Genomic DNA, 20665 nt, shown 5'->3' with positions numbered 1-20665 from the left:
CACTGATAATGAAGATGTGGTTGCAGGACGACCATATTTTGCCATTCAGGAATGTTATGATGGGAATTTCACCACCGCTATCACCATTAGAGCAGAGCTGGGGACAAATGAGGCTACCCCATGAATTTCCCAGTCCTGCACTGATTTTCTCCAAGACTGGTCAGACGCTCAGCAAAACAAAATGTAATACCTTCAGGCTTTGTTACACATGAAAATATTAATTAAGCCAGGGCTTCGTAACCCTTTCATATAAAGGCATTTTGAATTCTATACCGTCATATTCTGCTAGTCCCAGTGTACTGTGGAATTGTGCAAGTGAATACGCATTATTTCCGTGTGCGTTTGAAAGAGAGAAGCGTAAAGAACAAATGCAGAGGATGTGTGAAAGAAAAGGACACCGCAGGCTTCAGGTGAGAAATTAGAAATATTAGCATATTTATTACAGCAACATGAAAGACATTAGAATGCCTACACCCTTTACAACAAGCAACGCAGAGGAAACTGGCATCGGGACAAATAAGCATTGTACGGTGGCCCAAAGAAAGAGAGAGAGAGAGAGGAGGAGAGAAAGAGACAGAACTGAAAGTCTTGAGGAGAGTCACTCAGGAACACTTACAATACATGAATGGAGGACAAACACTGTATTTAAGGTTAAGCAAACCAACCCACATAGCTAACCTTGATAGAGTGAATAGTGAAACAAACCTGGCATTTTGAGAGTTGAAACCAAAGTGGGCTTGACCTCTCTATTCTTAAAACTTCTAAAGTGGGAGTGTTGAATAAGCTCGTAAAAAGGGAGGTCTTTGTCGACATATTTTCTGTGTTATACTTAAAATAGTATTTTTTTTTTCAATTCTGACATTGCATTAGGAATTTTGCACGTGAAGAAAAGTTTGGAACCAAATGAAGCCTATCAGATTTTATGCTAACTACATACAATCTAATTGAATATCTTCTGACTCGAATAAATAAGAACAATACCGTCAATTTCTTTATCAGCTTTCACAGGTCATCAGCATAAAGATTTACTATAATATTTTCAGGACAAAATGACTTCTGTTCTGCTTAGAGGAATCAAAGTGAAGGAGCGTTGGAGCGGGTCTCTGGGACGTTACAAAACCAGGGAGTTGATGTGAGGTCATTTTAACAACACAGATAAATACTACCTGTACATACACTATACTCTTAATATCGCCTCTATAGGGCAACAGAAAAGAACAAGAGCTCAGTAAATAAGGCATCTAAAAGGCCAGCGGTCAAGGGTAGTCCGCTAGAGTGAAATCATAGCGTTAGCAAGAGTAGAATGTACTAACACTTTCAGACTCAGATTGTATTTCGTAAAGTATTCTGAAATGATAGAAAAAGCACAAGTACAAAGCCTTTCAGAGGTTGAACTGTTCACTCTGCTGCCCGCGCCAACCGACAGTTCACTAAGCCCGGCCCCCTCCGTTACTGTTGCTACGCCCGTCAAGCTTCCCGTCCTAGAATGGCGCATCATATAGTTTACAATAAGAGCGGCACGCTATGTCATTTGTTTTGTCCTTTTTAAACACTGGGTCTTGATATCAGAAAGAGGTAGACAAAAGCAGACTTCTCATGTCTCGCCATCCAACATATTGTCTTCTGGCTCGGAGGACAGCTGTCACTATCCAAGCACGCTAACTTGAGCTCCACGAGTTGGTTGAAAACGCTGTCTCCGGCTGACTTCTTTTCAAATGAAAACCCTGTAAAAGCGATGAAAAAGGATCCGTCCTTGTTTGCATTCTCAAACAACATGATTCACTTTTAACACTACAAGAGAAAAGGCTTTTAGGATGTGGACTAACCAATGTGTTGAGGCAAACATAAAGTTATCTTGAATAATGATGGGTGGGGTTGTTTGGGTGTAAACGTTCCCCAAATCCAAAAGAGCAGGACGACATTACCCTGAACTCCTGATGGCGTCCACAACCAGCTTCAACTCAGTGGAGAAATACAACACAGTGGATGAGCTTGTTGTGAACGGGGCTTTTATTTTATAATTAATCACGTGCACCTTGGCCTTGGAAGTAATGCTCGATTACTATTGTATGTAGTTAGCTAGTTATTCCGACATGCAGTTTACAACAGAACAGACAAACAAACTGTGTTATCCACTCCTTTACAATTTTGCTGTTGTATTTTGGAAAAGGCTGAAAAGTCACAACCCTGCCAAGTAACAAGCTCTTACTACATGCGAATGTCTTCAGCATGCGGAGTAATGCAAAGCTTGACAGGTCTGCTGTGCCTAGTTATAGTTACTAAGATATGATTGGACAATTTCTGCTTTTGGGAGAGTTTTTAGCGAATGTTCAATTTGACCTGAGGACGTCTCTTATCTCAACCTCCCTCCTTCAATCCTTATATCACCCAAACAAGCATTTTTACAAGTTTTGTAGGCGAACACAGGCTTAAAAAGTGCATGTAATTACAGTTCAAGAGGGGTATGCAAATTAAGCCAGTGTATCAATAAGGAAAGTCCATTCTACTCATTCTAACACTATGGTAGAAACTGCACACACTGTCACCTGTCAATCAAAGCTGAAGCATCGCACCATGCTACATTCCTTTGTTCAGACCAACGAATCACCTCCCTGCACTTTTCTCCTGTATGAAACGCCCCTGAACGAGTACTTCAGAAATCTCTTTTTCACAATAAAAGTACATCATAGTCATCATCATCGTTATCATTACAAACATTCTAACATTGGAAATCAACACTGTACATATTTTACACTATGATACAATCATATATACTGTACTTTATGCCACTGTTGGTCCTATAGAATACCACATATATTAAAATTCGGTTTGGGAATACACTAAAGCAAGTTCAGTGCCATTAATGCAGTGCACACAAAGAGGGTCCCATCATATCTAAGCTTGTAGTTTATGTGATAAGCAGCAGTTTCCTTCTGATAAGTAAAAACCAACAAACCAATTTATTTGCTTTTTGCTGTAAACATTGTTTTGTAAATTTACCTTATCAGTATTGGTTTCAAACTAGGGGTGCTTGAAAAACGTTGGCATGACCAATAACGAGTAAGTGAGACAGTACAAGACGCACAATCATCTTTTTTTTAAGTAAAAGTTACCCTCTGGTGGCGGCACAGCTGAAAATCAAAACTGTGTATATATTTCATCTTGCTGAAAAAAGGGTCCATTCCAATGCTCCTTTTCATCAAGCAGACTATTTGAACAAAACACTGTAATTACCGTGACTGGCCTTGTGTTACCATCCAGCCATAGGAACTGATGAAAGGGCAGAGTATAGGAGGAATGGTGGTATGTTGCCCAGATGAACATTTTGAGGTTAACTGTACATGGCACAACACTGGAAAAACAAGGTTCACGTTCTTAACAGTGTCACTCTAGGATGACCTTGGCACCAACTTCTCTTTACACAAAACACTATAACTTTCTTAACACACCTGAAGGGAAGCCCTTGTCCTGGTCAAAACACTATTTAAATGAATCATACTTCCATCCTACATGAGCTAGCGAAATGTACATCCCTGTCTATCTCTAAAGGTCCAGTTTTCTGTTCCCCTCACCCCACACATTCATGTCATCCATAATCTCTGCTCACTCATTGGCTTTCTGTATACAGAGAGCAATGGAAGGGGCCATACATGTAGTAGGTAATAACTCCCATTAGGTTGAGCGATATAAACCTCACCACCAATACAAACGTTAGGTCCATCTCTACGGTTGTGGGACACACAGCCCATATAAACATATATCTACACATATACATATCTTCTGACCCTTTTTAAACTCTTCAAGGTGAAAACTCAAAACAGAAACAAAATGACCTGTAAAAAACAACTGTACACCTCACAGACAGTGATGATAATTATATTCTAATTTTTTATTTTTTTGTCATTTCCTTTGTAGAGAGTATTTTTTTTCTTCTTTTGCTGAGCTGACATAATGTGAAATGGTCGGGGATGCTCTAGATGTGGCCTTGTTGTTGGACGTGTGTCTCTCTGTTGCTCCGTAATGGTGGCTGTGTTGCTGAGACTCTGAGTGCTAAAGCCTGTAGTGCCCATCAAGAATGGGAAGAATGGTGAAACTGCGAGGAGGTGAAGGAGTCAAGCGTCCATGTTGTCTCCATCTCAGTGTTTCTCAAAATCGAGGCCCGAGCACAGAGTATCCATTACAACTCCATTTCAGTGGGGAAACTCTTCACAGGAGCGTCTCACTGTGTGTTTATGTGGAAACCGTTATACTTGGACGTGCGTCCCTTGGGTCTGCACGCTCTGCACGCTGGACAAAATCTTCTTCTGGTGGCCGGCAAGATTCACACCCATCTTAGCCAATTCACTACGAGGAAGACAGAATAAAACATTATTCATTAGTGACACTTTTAAGAGAAAATAAATCTACGTTGTCCCTCAAATGCCAAGCAGCTGCTGAGGTTTCTCGTCCAAGGTACTTGTGTAAGTCCCCTTCCTTTATTGTAAATGACACTCGGGTGGAATACAGCACGTCTTTTACTGACAATGATGACCTTTTGAGTGTTTCATTTAACTGGGATGAGTCCCCAGCTGTCTGTACCTGACACTGATGTAGAGGATTGAGTCCAAGCTGACATATCCAGCACTGGAAAAGTTCTCCTTATACTGGCCCATCTTGATGGCCTCCAACCACTCATCCACTGTGTTCACACTGAACTCTGGGGTGGATGGGGGGTCCTCCCTGCTGGGATACAAAGCACACTCACAACTCAATGAAATGTTGTACTGTTGAGTGGCTAAATAAAGGTTTCTGGTTGGTGCTGAGCTCAATCAGTTTTCCCCCTTGAGCATAATGGGATTACAAAGTGTCAGCAGCACACTTGAGGAGCCAGTTAATGCTCATTCATGGTGCTCTATCTGCATTTGGACAGAATTGCTTTAATTCTGCAACAACTGCAGTAAGACGGACTCCAATCCTCTGTGAAACTTTACTTACCCATTAGTGAGTAAGTATGATTAATGATTCATCCCCTCGCTGCCCCCCCCAGAACACGCGCACATGGCTTTACTTGTCGGACCCTTTGACTTGTTTGTTTGCTTACCATTGCTTTAAATTGTTATAAATGATCTCTGTGTTTATTCATTTGCATGCTCAAACTTAATACTTTGTAGGACCAAGTGCATCTGCACTTCCATACCATGCTTCATAAGCTTCAGTTAAAGCCATGCCATAGTCTATAAGACCTGTGTAGAACACTCTTCTTGCTGGTCATGTTGTTATTTGGGTCTTCAGTGTGTGGGCCTTTGTTAGTTGTGCTTTTGAGCCTCTGTTGTCTTTTCAGTTGTCCTGGGAATCATTATTTTGTCTTCTGTCATCTTTGAAAGGAACTGAAACATTCTGTGGCACACTCTGTACGCTGGTCTGGTTCTGAACATCAGCTAAATGCCTGAAGTGCAGAATGATATTCTATGGATATGTGCAATACAACTAGGGAGGCAGGGAGTCTAAACTATAGATATGCCAACCCACAACTCCTATATTCATGCATGTTCACAGAAAATGTTACTTTTCTGAGAAAGGAGATACAAATGTGATATAACTGGGTGAAAAGGCAACATTTTCTACTTTGGAAAATGTTTTAAAACTGATGTAGGGCAGTGATTATGTCTTCTATGCATGTACTGTACCTTCCTATAGTCTAATCCAAGACCAATTGATTGATTTTTATTTTGGGTGTAAGAACAACAGACATAAAAACCTCCTTGGATGCTTAGTAAAATCCAGAGGTGAGCGCAGGAAAGTGCACTGACCATTCTGAGCTGTTGGCCAGCTCTCTGAGGCTGGCTGGGTTTCTGATGAGCTTGTCCAGGATTGTGACAATCTGTCCAAATTTTGGCCTGTCGCTGCGTCCCTTCTCCCAGCAGTCCAACATGAGCTGGTGCAACACCACAGGACAGTCCATTGGAGCGGGAAGACGGTAGCCCTCATCTATTGCTTTGATCACCTGCAGGGAGACAGGGTAATATCAGATGATCAATACAAGAGAGGGCCTGGAAAATGATTTCTTATAGTTAGGAATTGAGCTGAAGATTAAGCTGAGACATAGTGTATGCGTTTGTGACTCACATCCTGGTTGGACATCTCCCAGTAGGGTCTCTCTCCGTATGAAATCACCTCCCACATGACGATACCGTAGCTCCACACGTCGCTGGCTGAGGTGAACTTTCTGTAAGCTATGGCCTCCGGAGCCGTCCATCTGATGGGGATCTTCCCTCCCTGCAGATGGTTCGCAAAACACAGTCAGCACACACTTATACTGAATATGTCACACTGCACTTGGTGTCTATAATGGTGTGAATATGCAAAGGTTGCTTTATTAGTATGTTTGTGACGATGATAAATCCAGAGCAGGGCAGGGCTGTCAAAACAAATGACAAGATTGTGTGTGCGGTGAAGCTCGGTGCGGCGTTACCTTTAAGCACAGAGCATGTGAGGCCAATTTATCCAAACACTCCTCTCTAATCTACCCACAACATAGGGTTACTTTTGCTACAGTGTTTATTCTTACGCTTGACTTTCTTTTGCCATCTTTCTTCATCTTCCATGCTGCTTCCTGCCTTTGTTGTTGATGCACAGATCAAAAGGATTCCATAAAACCCACTGTATGGACACAATAGGCAGAAAGATACCCCGCCTTCTCTCTCTCGCTCCGTCTAACACGCACACACACACACACACACACACACACACACACACACACACACACACACACACGCACACACACACACACACACACCTCTATAGGGCTCAGTACAGCTTTTTAACATGCGGCAGCTGCCTCTGCACCACCTAGCAATCCCTATCTCTGCTTGGTCAAAGTCAAATAAAAGACAAAGCTGCCAAGTCACTCAGCACTGTACTTTTGTTTCCACCCCCACCCCATCTTTTTTTTTCTTCTCTTAACTGCTCTCACTGGATCATTCCCCTGCCTTCTCTTATTCTTATTCTTATTCTTATTTCTCTCTCTCTCTCTCTCTCTCTCTCTCTCTCTCTCTCTCTCTCTCTCTCTCTCTCTCTCTCTTCCCCATCTCCGCCTTGGCCTCTCCCTTTCTCCCCCGCTTCATGCCTGCAGCTTTCCATCTAGGTCTCCTGACATCATTGGGTGTGTGTGTGATTGCAATAGAGCAGTCAGCGGCTGATACACTCCTCCCAGGGCAATGCTAATGCCATATTAAAAATAACATCCCCAACACTTCCTATGAATATGAATAATGCCATCTCCTTGCGGGCATTTTCGATGAGTTACTCCGCAGTGGTTTAACTCACTGACGTTTGAGTTTCTTCATTCTCTCTCTGCGCTCTGTGAGAGGATGGTGATGTTCCCAAAGATTTCTTTTATTTGACCATATATAGGCAAAAACATGAAGTGTGTGTGTATGCCTCTTCCCATGTGTGCATTTAATGTTGTGAACAGTATATTTTTTAAGTGTTATTGTTATCAGTTGTGTTTCATGCCCTTATATAAAACTACTACAGTTTAGAAAACCAACTGCAGTGTGTATACAGTTTTAGAGCCTTATGTCTTTCCCCCGAGTCGTCCAAATTATATCCATTCTTATCGGGTCAGGGTCCCGCTATTGCCATGGGTGTCTGTTGTCACATATGGACTCAAAATAGCTGGCTCCCTCTCGCCACTCATGAGACCGCAGCTTCCTTATGTGTTTTTAATGTCATTTACATATTCAGCTCTGATTGGACTCACATTTCTACTCTGGAAAACAAACAAAGTAGTTCATTTCCTGAGCGATGTGTTTTTATGCAACATCTTGTACCTCTAGTTTTTAAGTCAGTACGTATGAATGGGGGTAATCCAAGTGGAGGTCAGGCCTTTGAGAGGATGCAACTTCCCAGTATTTGTTTGTGGTGCTAAACCTGAGTTAATAAAGTTACAACTTGAATATGAAGGTAAAAAGTTAGCAAACACACAGACCTTCAGGAAAAAGTTGATTTATCTTAATTTCACCAATTTATTCTAGCCATGTCAAACAGGCCGAAATGTTGGGATGTTTGTGTAACAATAGTTAACTCCGTCCTCAAGATCTGTTTAAGTGCTACTTTTTTTAGCTTTGGGTATTGGAGTTGGACTCGCTATCAGCTCGGATCACGTGTCAGGAGACATCTTTGCTTATTTAAAGCTGAGATGGAGTCTGGACTGTGAAGTGCACGAATAAAATGACATGTATTGCTCTTCTTCTTCTGGTCACTTTGGGTCGACCATGATTATCCTTGGGTTCTCACTGCCCTCAGGTCCTTTTCAGATCAACTTTATTTTTTGGAAAGTATTCTATGCATGTTGGCTTTGGTTTTGGACGGAATCTAACAATGTCTAACGGGTGGGTAAACTGTAATGAAACATTTGTTTATGACAGCCGCAGCATGTGAGAGTGTGTCTCACCCTTGTGGTGTAGGCAGCCTCTGGGTCGTCCTCCAGAACTCGACTCAGGCCAAAGTCTGACACCTTACACACCAGGTTGCTGTTGACCAGGATGTTTCGAGCTGCCAGGTCTCTGTGTACGTAGCTCATGTCTGACAGGTACTTCATACCTGAGGCGATGCCACGCAGCATGCCGACCAGCTGGATCACCGTGAACTGGCCGTCATGTTTCTGGAGGAAAAGACAAGGAGAAAGATGAATTAATACACAGCACAGACTGTAAATGCTGACATTAAGCTGCAACATGGGTGCATTTAGGGTCAAGTCCTTCTCTTCCAACCTCAACGGGAAGTGAAGGTTCAAGCCAGGATTCGAGCATCTGTAATGGCACCAATCGGTGCTTCTAAAGTGCTCCGAGCAAAACCTTTGAATTGCTTCCAGCTCTTGCTAACCCTGCGCTTTGACCTCTCCCTGGAGGGGGGCAAGCAAAAGACGAATTTCTCCACCCAGGGATCAATGGAGGATCACCAAAAACATCCTAGTGGCAGAGGATTATTTCTGACAGTGCAGACAAAACTCTCCTCTCTAACACTGACCGTGTGTGCAAGCAGAGCTCACTTGGTTTCAGATTTGAGCTGTCTCTGGCAGAGAGAAGAGCCTGTTGATCGATGACGGTCCAGCTCACCTTCGTCTGCCAATTATTTCTGCCCTGAGCCAACGGTCCCCGTTAAAAAGCCATCCATGTTATCAGTCACCCTCTCTCCTTTCTATCATCTTCTCCTTCCCTCTGTCTCTTTGTTCTCTCCATCCATCGCTGTCTGTCCTCAGTCACTGTCTCAGAGCGAGAACTCTGTATTACTTTGACTCAGTCTCCATCTATCTCTCTTCCCTCATCTTCCTGCATCTGTGCCCCCCCTCCTCCCTTTCCTCTATCGTTCTTTCTCTCTCACTCCCTCGGCAGCTGTGGAGTAAGTTAATTAGCCGGTGGTTTTGTGAGATGCTGATTGATTGGACTGTCTAACAAACCTACAGACTTCCTCTATCAATCTGCCCACCACACTGCATTGCCAGTAAGGGGCAGGGAAAAAGAGGGGAGACAAATGCAGGGCAGAGAGGTTAGACAAGGAGATAAAGGAGACGGATGAGAAAGGTGACAATAGAAAATTTGACTTTTTGACAAATTCTGGCATGTTTCCTAAGTTTTAAACTGACAACTAAAAGGAGACACTTACTAAGAGAAAGGATAAAAAAAGGCTACTGCAGGTAGAAACAAGGAGACTAAGAGAGAACGAGCTTCTCCCACAGAACAGTGGTTTTGTTATTTCCGAGGGACAACTGCTTAATAAATGGTCAGTGTAATTAAAGACACATATGGATGCCAGGAGCACGGATGAGTTGTAAAACCCATAAAATTCCATAATTTTATTGAGCCACTGCGGACAATCTTTATGACCCTTATTACAAGACATACTGTAACACACAACACGTGTGTGTCTGTGTGTGTGTGTGTGTGTGTGTGTGTGTGTGTGTGTGTGTGTGTGCCCTTTTTTTTATCTGTCAGACTTCATTTCATTTTGCTTCAGTGTTGCTGATGGGATTGGTGTCTATTTAGCGATGGGCCTATCATCACAGGCTTAATGGCTTTGGAGCACTGCAGTGATTTTACTGGCTGACAAACAACTCTGAATATGAATCAGGGGGACTTTCAAAGTGAGGCACACCAGGGCTGTAACAAGCTATTCATCCGGGTGTATGCAAAATCCAATTCAGGGCTCCTCATCTTAATCAATACTGCCAAATTTGCTACTTCTGCTGCATATTTCGTACGGAGAAGAGCACACATTTATCAACATTTACAACATTTTATGCTCGTCTTCCGCATCTGCAAATTATATGGAGATCCATACTTTTGTGGGTATAATTGAAAGGCTTTAAAACCTTCTGTCAATTTTGAGAAAATACATCTAGATTTCCTGAATAGGATGGCTTTTAGGAGTAATTCTTTAAAAACATCAATTCATGTAATGACGCATTGAGTAACAGGCTCCTCGAACTCTTGTCATAATGTCGATTTCAATAACAAAGCAATACCTCCGCAGACTTCCTTTTGTAATATTCTGCCATGGATTTAAACTCTTGCTCTACAATCCCTAATTTTATTTAAAAGAACAGTTATTTTACTGAGATCCTTAATCCATAATAAATGTATCTAGACATATTTGTACTGACTGTATTGCTCTGTACATTCATGATTACGCTAATTTCCTTTGAATCTCTTTGTTATTTGGAGGTTATTCTCAATGTTTTTCTCAGTTGCTTTCTTGACTGTTATGGAATTGCATTACACTTAAAATGAGCTGTTCATTTTTTTGTATCCCCTGACGGTGCAAAAATGTTGCTCACAAAGCAATTTACTTTTCTTTGCTTTATTGCCCATTTGTCAGCAATCTGCTACTATGTTCTGCTCTGGGATATGGACACTAAGTGCATTTCATAGACCCAGTATCAAACATCATGTGATAAAAGCATGGGTCGGCCACGCATCCGTCTGAAATGTTATGTTCTCATGCACTTCTCTGTCCATACACCCTAAAGAAAAGGTGCAGTGTCTATGTACAGAATATGTCATGACTACCATCACTACCTCCATGTATATACTGTATTATAATGGCATATTACTTGCACCCTATAAAAAACTATGTATAATTAAGCATGACAATTATTTTTCTCTGTACACTGTACCATTTAGTGAAGATGTGTTTCCTATTTTACATTATACATGATCAGATGTGTCATTCCTAGCTGCACACAAGAAATAATGTGTGATTTTTAAGAGTTATGTTCTTTTTCAATCGTTTAATTTACACTCGGAACGTTTTGACTGCATATGAAAAGGCTCAAAACTTTTAAGTGGTCCTTGTTAACTCAAGTCCTTGGTGTAAAACTTTGTTGTAGATTCTCCAGCTAGAAATGAAAGACAATTTCAGTCAGGTACGTTTTTATATATTTTGTAAAAGAATGTTCCCTCAAGTACAGCAATTTGGGGGGATGGAATTTCAAACACTTTACAGCTGGGACATCATTTTCAGCATGGCCTTTGAAAAGACTTCTGACCCTGACCTTGGAATAAATGTGTTCGCTGTGTTCCTTCCAGCTGAGCCGTGACTCACCTTGAGAAAAGTGTCGAGAGATCCGTTTTCCATGAACTCCGTTATGATCATCACTGGTTTACCTATGGAGGCACAAGGCTGCTGTTAGTGGAGCAGAATAACAAGGAAGAAAGACAGCAACTATAAAGAAATGAGGACAGGGAAATAGAGAAGTCCACAGCTGTGACCAGCCTCCCTCTCTGCCTCCCCGCCTCTCTCTAGGGGATAACATGGCATGTCGTCATCAGTCACACTGACAGGTTCTAATCAGCCTCTCCATAAACGCCAGGAGATAATTAGAATGGACCAATCCACCAGAATATGTGTGTGTTTGTGTGTATGTATTAGGGGGCCTCTGGAGATCTCATGAATACTAATCAGCCTCAAGGGGAAGGGGGTTTTGGTTGGATCACTATGTGCACCTGCACCTGCACGAGTGTGTGTTTGTGGGAAGAAGGGGTGCTTGACTGACAGGCTCTGCGCACTATGGTCCCCTGCATGGCATCTGGCAGGGGCTTACAAATGATTAACAAAGTACCTGCAATCACATGTACACGCACACGCAAGCACACACACACACACACACACACACACACACACACACACACACACACACACACACACACACACACACACACACCAAAAACAGCAGTTGTCTCTGTTTTACAGGGTTCTCCCTCGGTACCACTCCCCCTATAGCTGAGATTTGCCGATCACAAACAAACACGCATGTGCAGTACAAAGGTTGGAGTGTGTGTGTGTGTGTGTGTGTGTGTGTGTGTGTGTGTGTGTGTGTGTGTGTGTGTGTGTGTGTGTGTGTGCATGGCTTATAAACACACATACTATATCAGTTGTGATGAATAGGTCACATTTCCCAAATCAGACCTTAGTAATGCTGGGAAAAACCTGGGGGAGAGATAAAGACAAGATGTTTGAGGGAGAGGAAAAGTGTAGAAGTGGAGACAGATAGTCTTCTTATTGAATGTTTTTTTAAAGAATGCAGAAAATAGGAAAAATCCCAAAATATACCCTAAAAATATCCAAGTCTTGCCTTCCCTTCCATACATGTTGAAATTTGACTTCCCTTCCAATAAATAGCTCACTCAAAATGTCATGGCAATAAATCTCCATTAAAAAAAAAATAAAAGAATTAAAAGAAAAAGTTAATTGGGAAAGAAATGAATGGAGAACAAATCAAGAATTAAATAGTGTACCAAAAATTGGACAAAACAAGCAAAGGGTTAAAAGATACAATAGTGAAAATAAAGATGTAAGGGGAGAGTAAAAGGAGAAGGGAGGAGGGAAGAAGAGAGGAGAGGAAAGAAGAGGGGGGAGGAGAGGAGGAGGGCTCTAAAGCTTGTCATGGAAAGGCAGGAACAACACCACCGAGGCCTACAGTGAGATTGTAGGTAAAGACAGCAATACATCAACTTAAATGAATTCACTATCTCACTGCAGCAAACACACACATACACATATACGCAGGGACACACACACAAACAGAGTCGCCTGGTCTCTGGTGGTGGTGTCTTCTCTGACAGTAACATTAGTCTCAGGGATAAAAGTGAAAGAGAATTGGATTTTCTTCTGCTGGGGGTGAGGACTGCTGGTCACATTTATCTCCACACGGGGCGTGGGTTGTGTGTGTTGGCGTGTGTGTGTGTGCGTGTGTGTGTGTGCGTGCGTGTGTGTGTGTGTGTGAGAGAGAAAGAGAGAGAGTGACAGAGCTGGTTTCAGGGCATGGCAAATGGATGGGACTGCGGAACGATGATGAGCGGCTGATTTTAGCTCTGATCAAAGGTGGAGAACATATGTGCGCTTTTGTGTGTGTGTTTGTCACAGCGACAGATACAACAGTTAATGGGATTGTTCCTGACTGGAAGGAGGTCTGACTCCTCACAGCCTTCTGTCCAACTTGGGAGATGTGTGTGTGTGTGTGTGTGTGTGTGTGTGTGTGTGTGTGTGTGTGTGTGTGTGTGTGTGTGTGTGTGTGTGTGTGTGTGTGTGTGTGTGTGTGTGTACGTGTAAGCCCATGTACTGTATGTTACCAGTGAAGAAGAATATTACTTTCAGGTCCCTGGTGTTAGATACGGTCAAGAGAGAACCACAATGAAACATATTCATCCTGTTGTTGTGTTGGCTTAGAGGAGCCTGAGCCTGGCACCACAAACACTCACATGCACACACACACACACACACACACACACACACACACACACACACACACACACACACTAGCTATCATCTGGACACCTGCCATACAGAATTATCCCTGCAACTCTGAGAGATAACAGAGGTTACCAATAAAGTGGACCACACTCCCTCGTGTTCGTTCTGTCTCTTTTGTCAAGTGCCGGCACAAACACATACACACACTCGATGATACAATGAATCCCTTTCACTTCTTGTTTGCGACTTCCTCATAAGCAATCCACATTGCAAACACACACACACACACACACTGGCAGGACGGAGCCTCTCCAACGTGGTGCGGAGCCGCCAAGCATTTGTGAATGCTCCTCAATTTCCTCCTGAAAGCACATAATTAACTAATCACTTTCATATTCATCTGAGTTTATAGCCTTTCATCGCCTTTAGAAATAACGAAGCCGTTTGTGGAACTAAAAACTCCGCCCATTGTGTGTATGTGCGTGCAGGGTATTGATGTTCTGCCAGGTGGATTGTGTTATGGAACGATCATTAAGGAGGTTTCTCTTTTTACAGCTCTTTATTAAGTGAAAGTGTTGCCTCTGCTTTCCCCAGGATGGAGCTAGGATCCTTTATGCCTCACAGGAGTGTGTGTGCGAATTGCTGTGTTTGCATTGAAGTGATAGAGGTTATATTTTCAAGCACTGGCCCCCACGAGCCACCAAGCCCCTAATTCTGGTGACCAAAGTACATTATAGGACAACAACAACCATAAAAACAATTCAGAAGTTTTACACAGCCTTAACTTTCAAACTTAATACGATAAATACAAAGACTTATAGAATAATTATTTATTTTAATAGAAAACTCTAGTTCTTTGTTCTCTTAGTCTCTTAGTTCACACACTACACAAGTTAGTATATTTGTCTTTTGTTCGGAAGTTTAACAGGTCCTTATTCCCTCTAATATCTATTTTTTATTGTTGTGAAAATATCACCTTCAAACATTTCTTAATTTTTCAAAAACTCAATTCTACATGATGCAAAATGTAAGTTAATTGATCTTCAACTCGTCATAATTTATAGTCGATGGAACCTCGATCTCTTAACGTTAGCCGTTTGGTCATGTTCTCCCTCATTTTTCTGCGACTGGAGACTAGCGCTATCCCGTCGTCCCAGGACAATATAAAATGTGTTTGGGACAGACAGAGGTCTGCCGTTCCTTGTCCATTGCAGCGCTTTTTAAATCGAGCGTGTCTTTTAAAAGTTAAGCTCAAACTGGCGCAGTGCTGAGTCGCCCGCGGCCAGTAAGAACGCTCCAATAGAAAACAGTGGAATCAAACTGATTTTGTTTCTGATGCTGCCTCGGCTCGCATGCTGTTAAGACCCGGTAACAGCATAATGTCATGAAACACGTAGACTTGGTTCTCAAGAGACACCTGATGAAACTTGGAGGCCACAGAGTAACTTTTTGTGGCCATGGTTAATGTTGAACCCTGACGTATGTACAGTATCTCTGCTAAATTACATTATGAGAGGTTGTTTCTGTGTGTGTTGGTGTGCGTGTAAACAAAAGTGATACAGTCAGTATAAATCTGGACAATTACATTATGAGTGGCTATCTGTGTTTGCGCCAGTGGGCCGCATTACCGCATTATTGAATGAGACGGCCCAATGTACAACGAGAAAATGAAATAACTGCTGTATTGATTAATGTTAAGGCTCTGAACTAAGTGATACAATGCTTTTAACACAGGACAGATCTCTGTTCTGGGAAGCGCCATGTGAGGGTGTGCGGGGGGGTATGGAGAAACAGTAAGACAGAAACTCAATAACCTTATCTCCACTCCTCTCTTCACCTCTCCTCCCCCTCTCTTCGCTCTCTCATCTCCTCTCATTTCCTCACGTTTGTCTCCCCTCCTCTTGTCTATCTGCCCCTCTTTCCCTCAAATCTCTTGGCATAGCTTCCCCCTGTTGCCCTCATTTGCTCTCAAGCCCCATCTTCTCTCATTTCCTCACTCTTATGTCCAATCTCATCCATCCATCACCTCCCTTCTTGTCCCCGTCCCGCACCCGTTGTCACCTTTTCTCTTCATTACCCTCCCGTTTCTCATCTTCCTCATTTGCCCCTGCAGTCCAATCTCCAAATCTGCATACGTATTCAAAAAATGAATAATTTCAAACACTCTGACAGGAAAGATTGAAACACTTATTGTTCAGCGCACAAAGACTCACAGTTCAAACTAATCACTAGTTCCTTCAAACAGAAGAAGAATTGTTAGAGAAGATGGGTGGTTTTGCCGGTTTTAACAGCACCTTTGTCAGGAAGCTTTTGTGTGTGTGTGCATGTGTGTGTGTGTGTGTGTGTGTGTGTGTGTGTGTGTGTGTGTGTGTGTGTGTGTGTGTGTGTGTGTGTGTGTGTGTACGATGTGGGAAGATGAGATGGAGCTCGGTAATTGAGGGTTTTCCAAATGAGCCGATTGTTGCTGCGATTGTAAAACACATAAAGGATGGAAGGATAAAATGAGGGACGGGGGAGATGAAGTCAAGATAAGGAGATGGAGGGGGGAGGGAGTGATAGGAGGGGGCAGATTGCCGGAATAGTCTGACGTGTAGAGAGACAGATAGAGAAAAGAAAGATCTATTTTTCTGTTTTTCAGCATGTGGCGCTCTAATTAGCATGACAATAGCAACAATCAGGTGAAAAGCAGCAGAGTAGGTTATTAGAGTGGCACACGGCTGAGGGCTTATGAGGTTTTAAGCGGAGAGAACACACATACACACACACACACACAGAAATGAATGAAAAAGGAAAACGCCGATAAGCACATACCCAACACAAAATACAACTGTACAAACTTCATATAACTACCACTACAACCATTAGTGCCTCCACCTCTACCCCCCATTATTACTACTAATAGGTTGTATTTCACCTACAACTATGGCTACTAGTAGTATTTCTACTATTATGCTGAAGGTGTTACTTGTAAGACTATCAATAACAATGTGAATCATATCATATCACTTATTCACTTTCTTGCCGGGAGTTACATTATGATGATCTCATGTCTGTATGAGTGTACAGCCAGCAGCTGGTTAGCTTAGCTAGGGACTAGAAGGGAGGGGAAACTGGCTCTGTTCAGAGGTTTAAAAAAAGCTCTCTCTAACTCAGGGCTCTCAACCTTTTGTAATTTAAGGCCCAATAGTGATTGTTAAAAAAAAATCCAAGGACCACCTTCCCACATAACCAGTAGGCCGCATTTGAGCATAGCTGCTCTAATTTACACACACATTTCCTCAGACACAGCCGGGTTAGCTGTTTCCCCTTTATGCTAAGCTAACGGTCTCCTGACTTCATATAAAACAGACAGATTTGAGGACATTTAACTTATTTATTTCCTGATGTCCTCACACTTAAACTTATGTCATTTCTACAGTATCATTACTACTGCTATTAATATTACAACTGCTACTGCTGCTTTATACAGCTACAGCCGAACTGTGACAACAGTTACTCTAGCCAAACTGCAGATTCTACTACTACTTACACATACACAAAACTAATCCAACACACCTGAGCCCAGAGCCAGGAGCAGTCAGGGTCAGCCTGCCTGATTAGACTGAGGGTGGTGTGAAGGGACCAGCTGGTGCTAGAGAAAAAGGCCTAAAGGAATTATTGACCCATCTCAACTCTCACCCCCTCACTCTCACAGGCGCACCCTGGGCTGTGACCTGTGAAATTACTGCTCCGCTGGTAAGATTTGTTTCTGAGGGGCTCTATCAGCTTCTCAATGTGCCGTGAAGACAGGGCGAGAAGAGAGACACAAAGAACCGCGTGTAAAAGCAGACAGACGCTCGTTACGTGCACACGCAGCACAAAACAACACACACAAACATATTTGTGAGAGAGAGCACAGCAAAGTAAAGAGCGCTTTATTATGTTTTAAGGTTCTTGTCAAGCCAAACATTCAGCTCCGCTATTGTCCTCTGCCAGAACATTTCAAGAATTTGGCAGTAATTCTTGAATTTATTCTGGTATTTTAAATGAAAATGGTGTGTGCCACTGAAAAGAAAAGTGTCATAATTACATGTCTGCCAGGAACACATTTTATTTAGTCTGTTGCTGCAGTACTTCTACCAACTGCCTCGATCATGCTAACCGAAGGTCACAGTTAACATCAAGCATCATTTAGACAATGACAGAGAGAGAGAGTGACAGAGAGAGAGAGTGACAGAGAGAGAGTGACAGAGAGAGGGAATAAGAAATGCAATGGGGTTCTCATTCTTAATATGCATGCTGCTGAATATTCATGAGGCTAAAAAACACTTCCAATTAACTTTATGAATTATTAATATTCATGATAAAAGCCTATGCATATGCATTTGCTCTTTTATTGTTGGCCTAAGTGCCACTGAGCACCGGTGTGTGATGGACTCAAGATCTTTGTGTGTGTGCGTGTGACAGTGGGAGGGGGGGGGGGGGGGGAGAGTGAGACAAGGGGGTAAGTCAACATGCATGTTTACAATTCTGTTTCTTTGTAGCGACTATCTCCCTCTTCCTTTTGCTTGTCTGTGGATCTCAAACAAACATCTGCATACCAAGGTGTCAGACCAGAGGAGGAGCAGAGAGTTCCACACTGAAACGTGCTTTCTGTGATCTCCCACATTGTGGTTTAATATAAACAACTCAATATTAAGTTGCTACCAATACAAATATAATACCAACACCAGCATTGGTGATCACCTATTTTGACATTAAACATAAGAGATCACAGAATGGGGCGGAGGTGACAGAATTGTCTTCTTAAATGCATTGCCACACATGAGAACCAACCCACACAAATTGGTTGCGATAACTGTAGCCAAGGCTACAGCAATGACTAAGATTTCCTCTGTGCTTTTCGGGCGGTTCCTACCAATTCTGTCAATTGAAGAGCTCCAGGGGATTGGGTCAACAGACACTATCAGCTAAAACGACAGGGCATGTTGTGCCTTTAGTGTGATCGTAGGATCAAAACGGAGAGAAAAAGATGTGTTTTCAAATTTAGCCGGCTTAGCGTTGACATATTCTGTGTTTGAGTGGGGGAGACAAAGAGATATGAGCACTAGAGGGTGAGGAGAGAAGTGGGGAGCGATTGAATGAGAAGATTAGATGGACACTGACTGAGAGGCACGAGACGAGAGAGGGATAGATGGACAGACACAGAGAGTGTGATTGAGAGAGTGAGCCCCGGCGATAACGAATCAGCTATCTTGTTGAACCAGGCCTGTGTCTATCTCACCTGCATGAACACACTCGCTCTAATTGCCTAATGCAATCATGTGAGGTAAACAAGTGGCCATTTAAGAGGCGGATAGTCGCAGTTCACATGCACCACACATGTGTCATCACAGTGTTACCAAGGTTATAGAGCTTTTATTTGATCCAGAGTGAACTCTGATTCACAACACCAACAGCTCTCACACAGCGTACGCAAAAAACGGAGACATTCACTTACTATAGAACACACACACACGGAGAGAGAGAGAGAGAGAGAGAGAGAGAGAGGAGAGAGAGAGAGAGAGAGAGAGAGAGAGAGAGAGAGAGAGAGAGAGAGAGAGAGAAGCATAGTGTACACACAACCAAACACATCACTCACATCTTGTGACGACCCCCTCAAGCCTGATGATGTTCGGATGGTCAAACTGTCCCATGATGGAGGCCTCAGACAGGAAGTCCCTCCTCTGTTTGTCGGAGTATCCCGCCTTCAGACTCTTGATGGCCACGTAGATCTCCCTCTTACCCTGAACACGCAGCCGACCACTGCACACCTCCCCAAACTCTCCTACGCACACACACACACACACACACACACACACACACACACACACACACACACACAGAAAAAGGCATTTGAAGTAAAGTAAAACAATGAGTTTTTTTGGAGTTATTACTCTACTGCTGTTTTACTGCCAACTCACCAGCTCCAATGACTCTCTCTATGCGGATGTTGGACGCATCGATCTCTTTGGCAAAGTCTCTGACAGCCTGGTTGGGGTCTTCGTAGGTGTGAGGATGGATGTAGGTCCTGCTGCCTGGAAGCTTGACTACATGAGCGGAAAAGAGGAGAAATTGGGTGCGATTAATAAAAAAGATGAATGCTGCTGAAAATATAGCCACCCTTTGCTTGGTGTATGGTGTTATTTATAGAAGTTAGCAGTATTAATAGGGTATTGATCCCTCTAAGGAAACGCTTTCCTTCGAGAGCCGACACTGATTCCTACTCGGACCTTTCAGCAGTGTGAATGCACGTTGAAATGGGAGCTTGAGCGTGGGTGCTCTGTTTTGAGTTACATGGCAAATTATTACATAATTAAACACATAACTACTTTGTAAGCAATGGTGTTAAAATGACTGATCATTTTTTAACAGGAACCCATAAGGAGCTATACTTTGTTAACTAACGTTTGTGCAAGAAAGCGTGAAACAACAATCAGCTGAGACTTGTGTAAACTAAGTGTAGCTCTGACTGTTCTTACGCTACATTTAAAGGTAATCAAAGAAAGTGCGACAGTTGAATGTGAATAAACAAACAGTAACTGTCATCGTGTTTTGTTCCTGGACTGTTCAACTGTGTAAACCATAAATACAGCCAGTGATGTGATGTGTGGAGTTTAAAGACGAGCCATGTGTGTGCGGGGTGTGTGCTCACACTTACATTTAAAAATGAATCATTGAGTTCGACAAACAAAGCAACACGCTTTAATGTCACTGAATACAGTGATGAATCTCAGTGCATCCGACAAAAACAAACTAAAACATTCCCATTTGTTATAGCAACAAACACACAAATATTTATGTGGGTATGTTTGTGTCTTTACCTCGGCCATGTTGGAACTGCATCTTCTCTTCATCGGGGTCCTGCTTGGCTTTGATATACCCACAGTGCCTGAAAAACAAAATGCACAGCTGG

General features: G+C 42.6%; 1 protein-coding gene across 2 annotated transcripts in view; it reads right to left on the bottom strand.

The window, feature by feature from the left end:
• Positions 1 to 411: 411 nt before the first annotated feature.
• Positions 412 to 20665, bottom strand: part of LOC115022054 (ephrin type-A receptor 3-like) — an 82716-nt gene continuing 62462 nt past the window's right edge. The window contains exons 11-19 of one of the 2 annotated variants that reach the window (XM_029452864.1): positions 20574 to 20641; positions 19674 to 19799; positions 19352 to 19537; positions 11584 to 11645; positions 8435 to 8644; positions 6106 to 6255; positions 5790 to 5983; positions 4579 to 4722; positions 412 to 4344 (exon numbers count right to left, since the gene is read on the bottom strand). In XM_029452864.1, coding sequence (XP_029308724.1) covers positions 4245 to 4344; positions 4579 to 4722; positions 5790 to 5983; positions 6106 to 6255; positions 8435 to 8644; positions 11584 to 11645; positions 19352 to 19537; positions 19674 to 19799; positions 20574 to 20641 — 1240 coding nt within the window. In that variant the 3' untranslated portion in view covers positions 412 to 4244. The remainder of the gene's footprint in view (positions 4345 to 4578; positions 4723 to 5789; positions 5984 to 6105; positions 6256 to 8434; positions 8645 to 11583; positions 11646 to 19351; positions 19538 to 19673; positions 19800 to 20573; positions 20642 to 20665) is intronic. The other variant, XM_029452865.1, reaches the window with a different exon arrangement.

The sequence above is a fragment of the Cottoperca gobio genome, chromosome 17, assembly GCF_900634415.1.
Source record: "Cottoperca gobio chromosome 17, fCotGob3.1, whole genome shotgun sequence".
NCBI lineage: Eukaryota > Metazoa > Chordata > Actinopteri > Perciformes > Bovichtidae > Cottoperca > Cottoperca gobio.
This window is presented reverse-complemented; position numbering and strand designations above follow the sequence as displayed.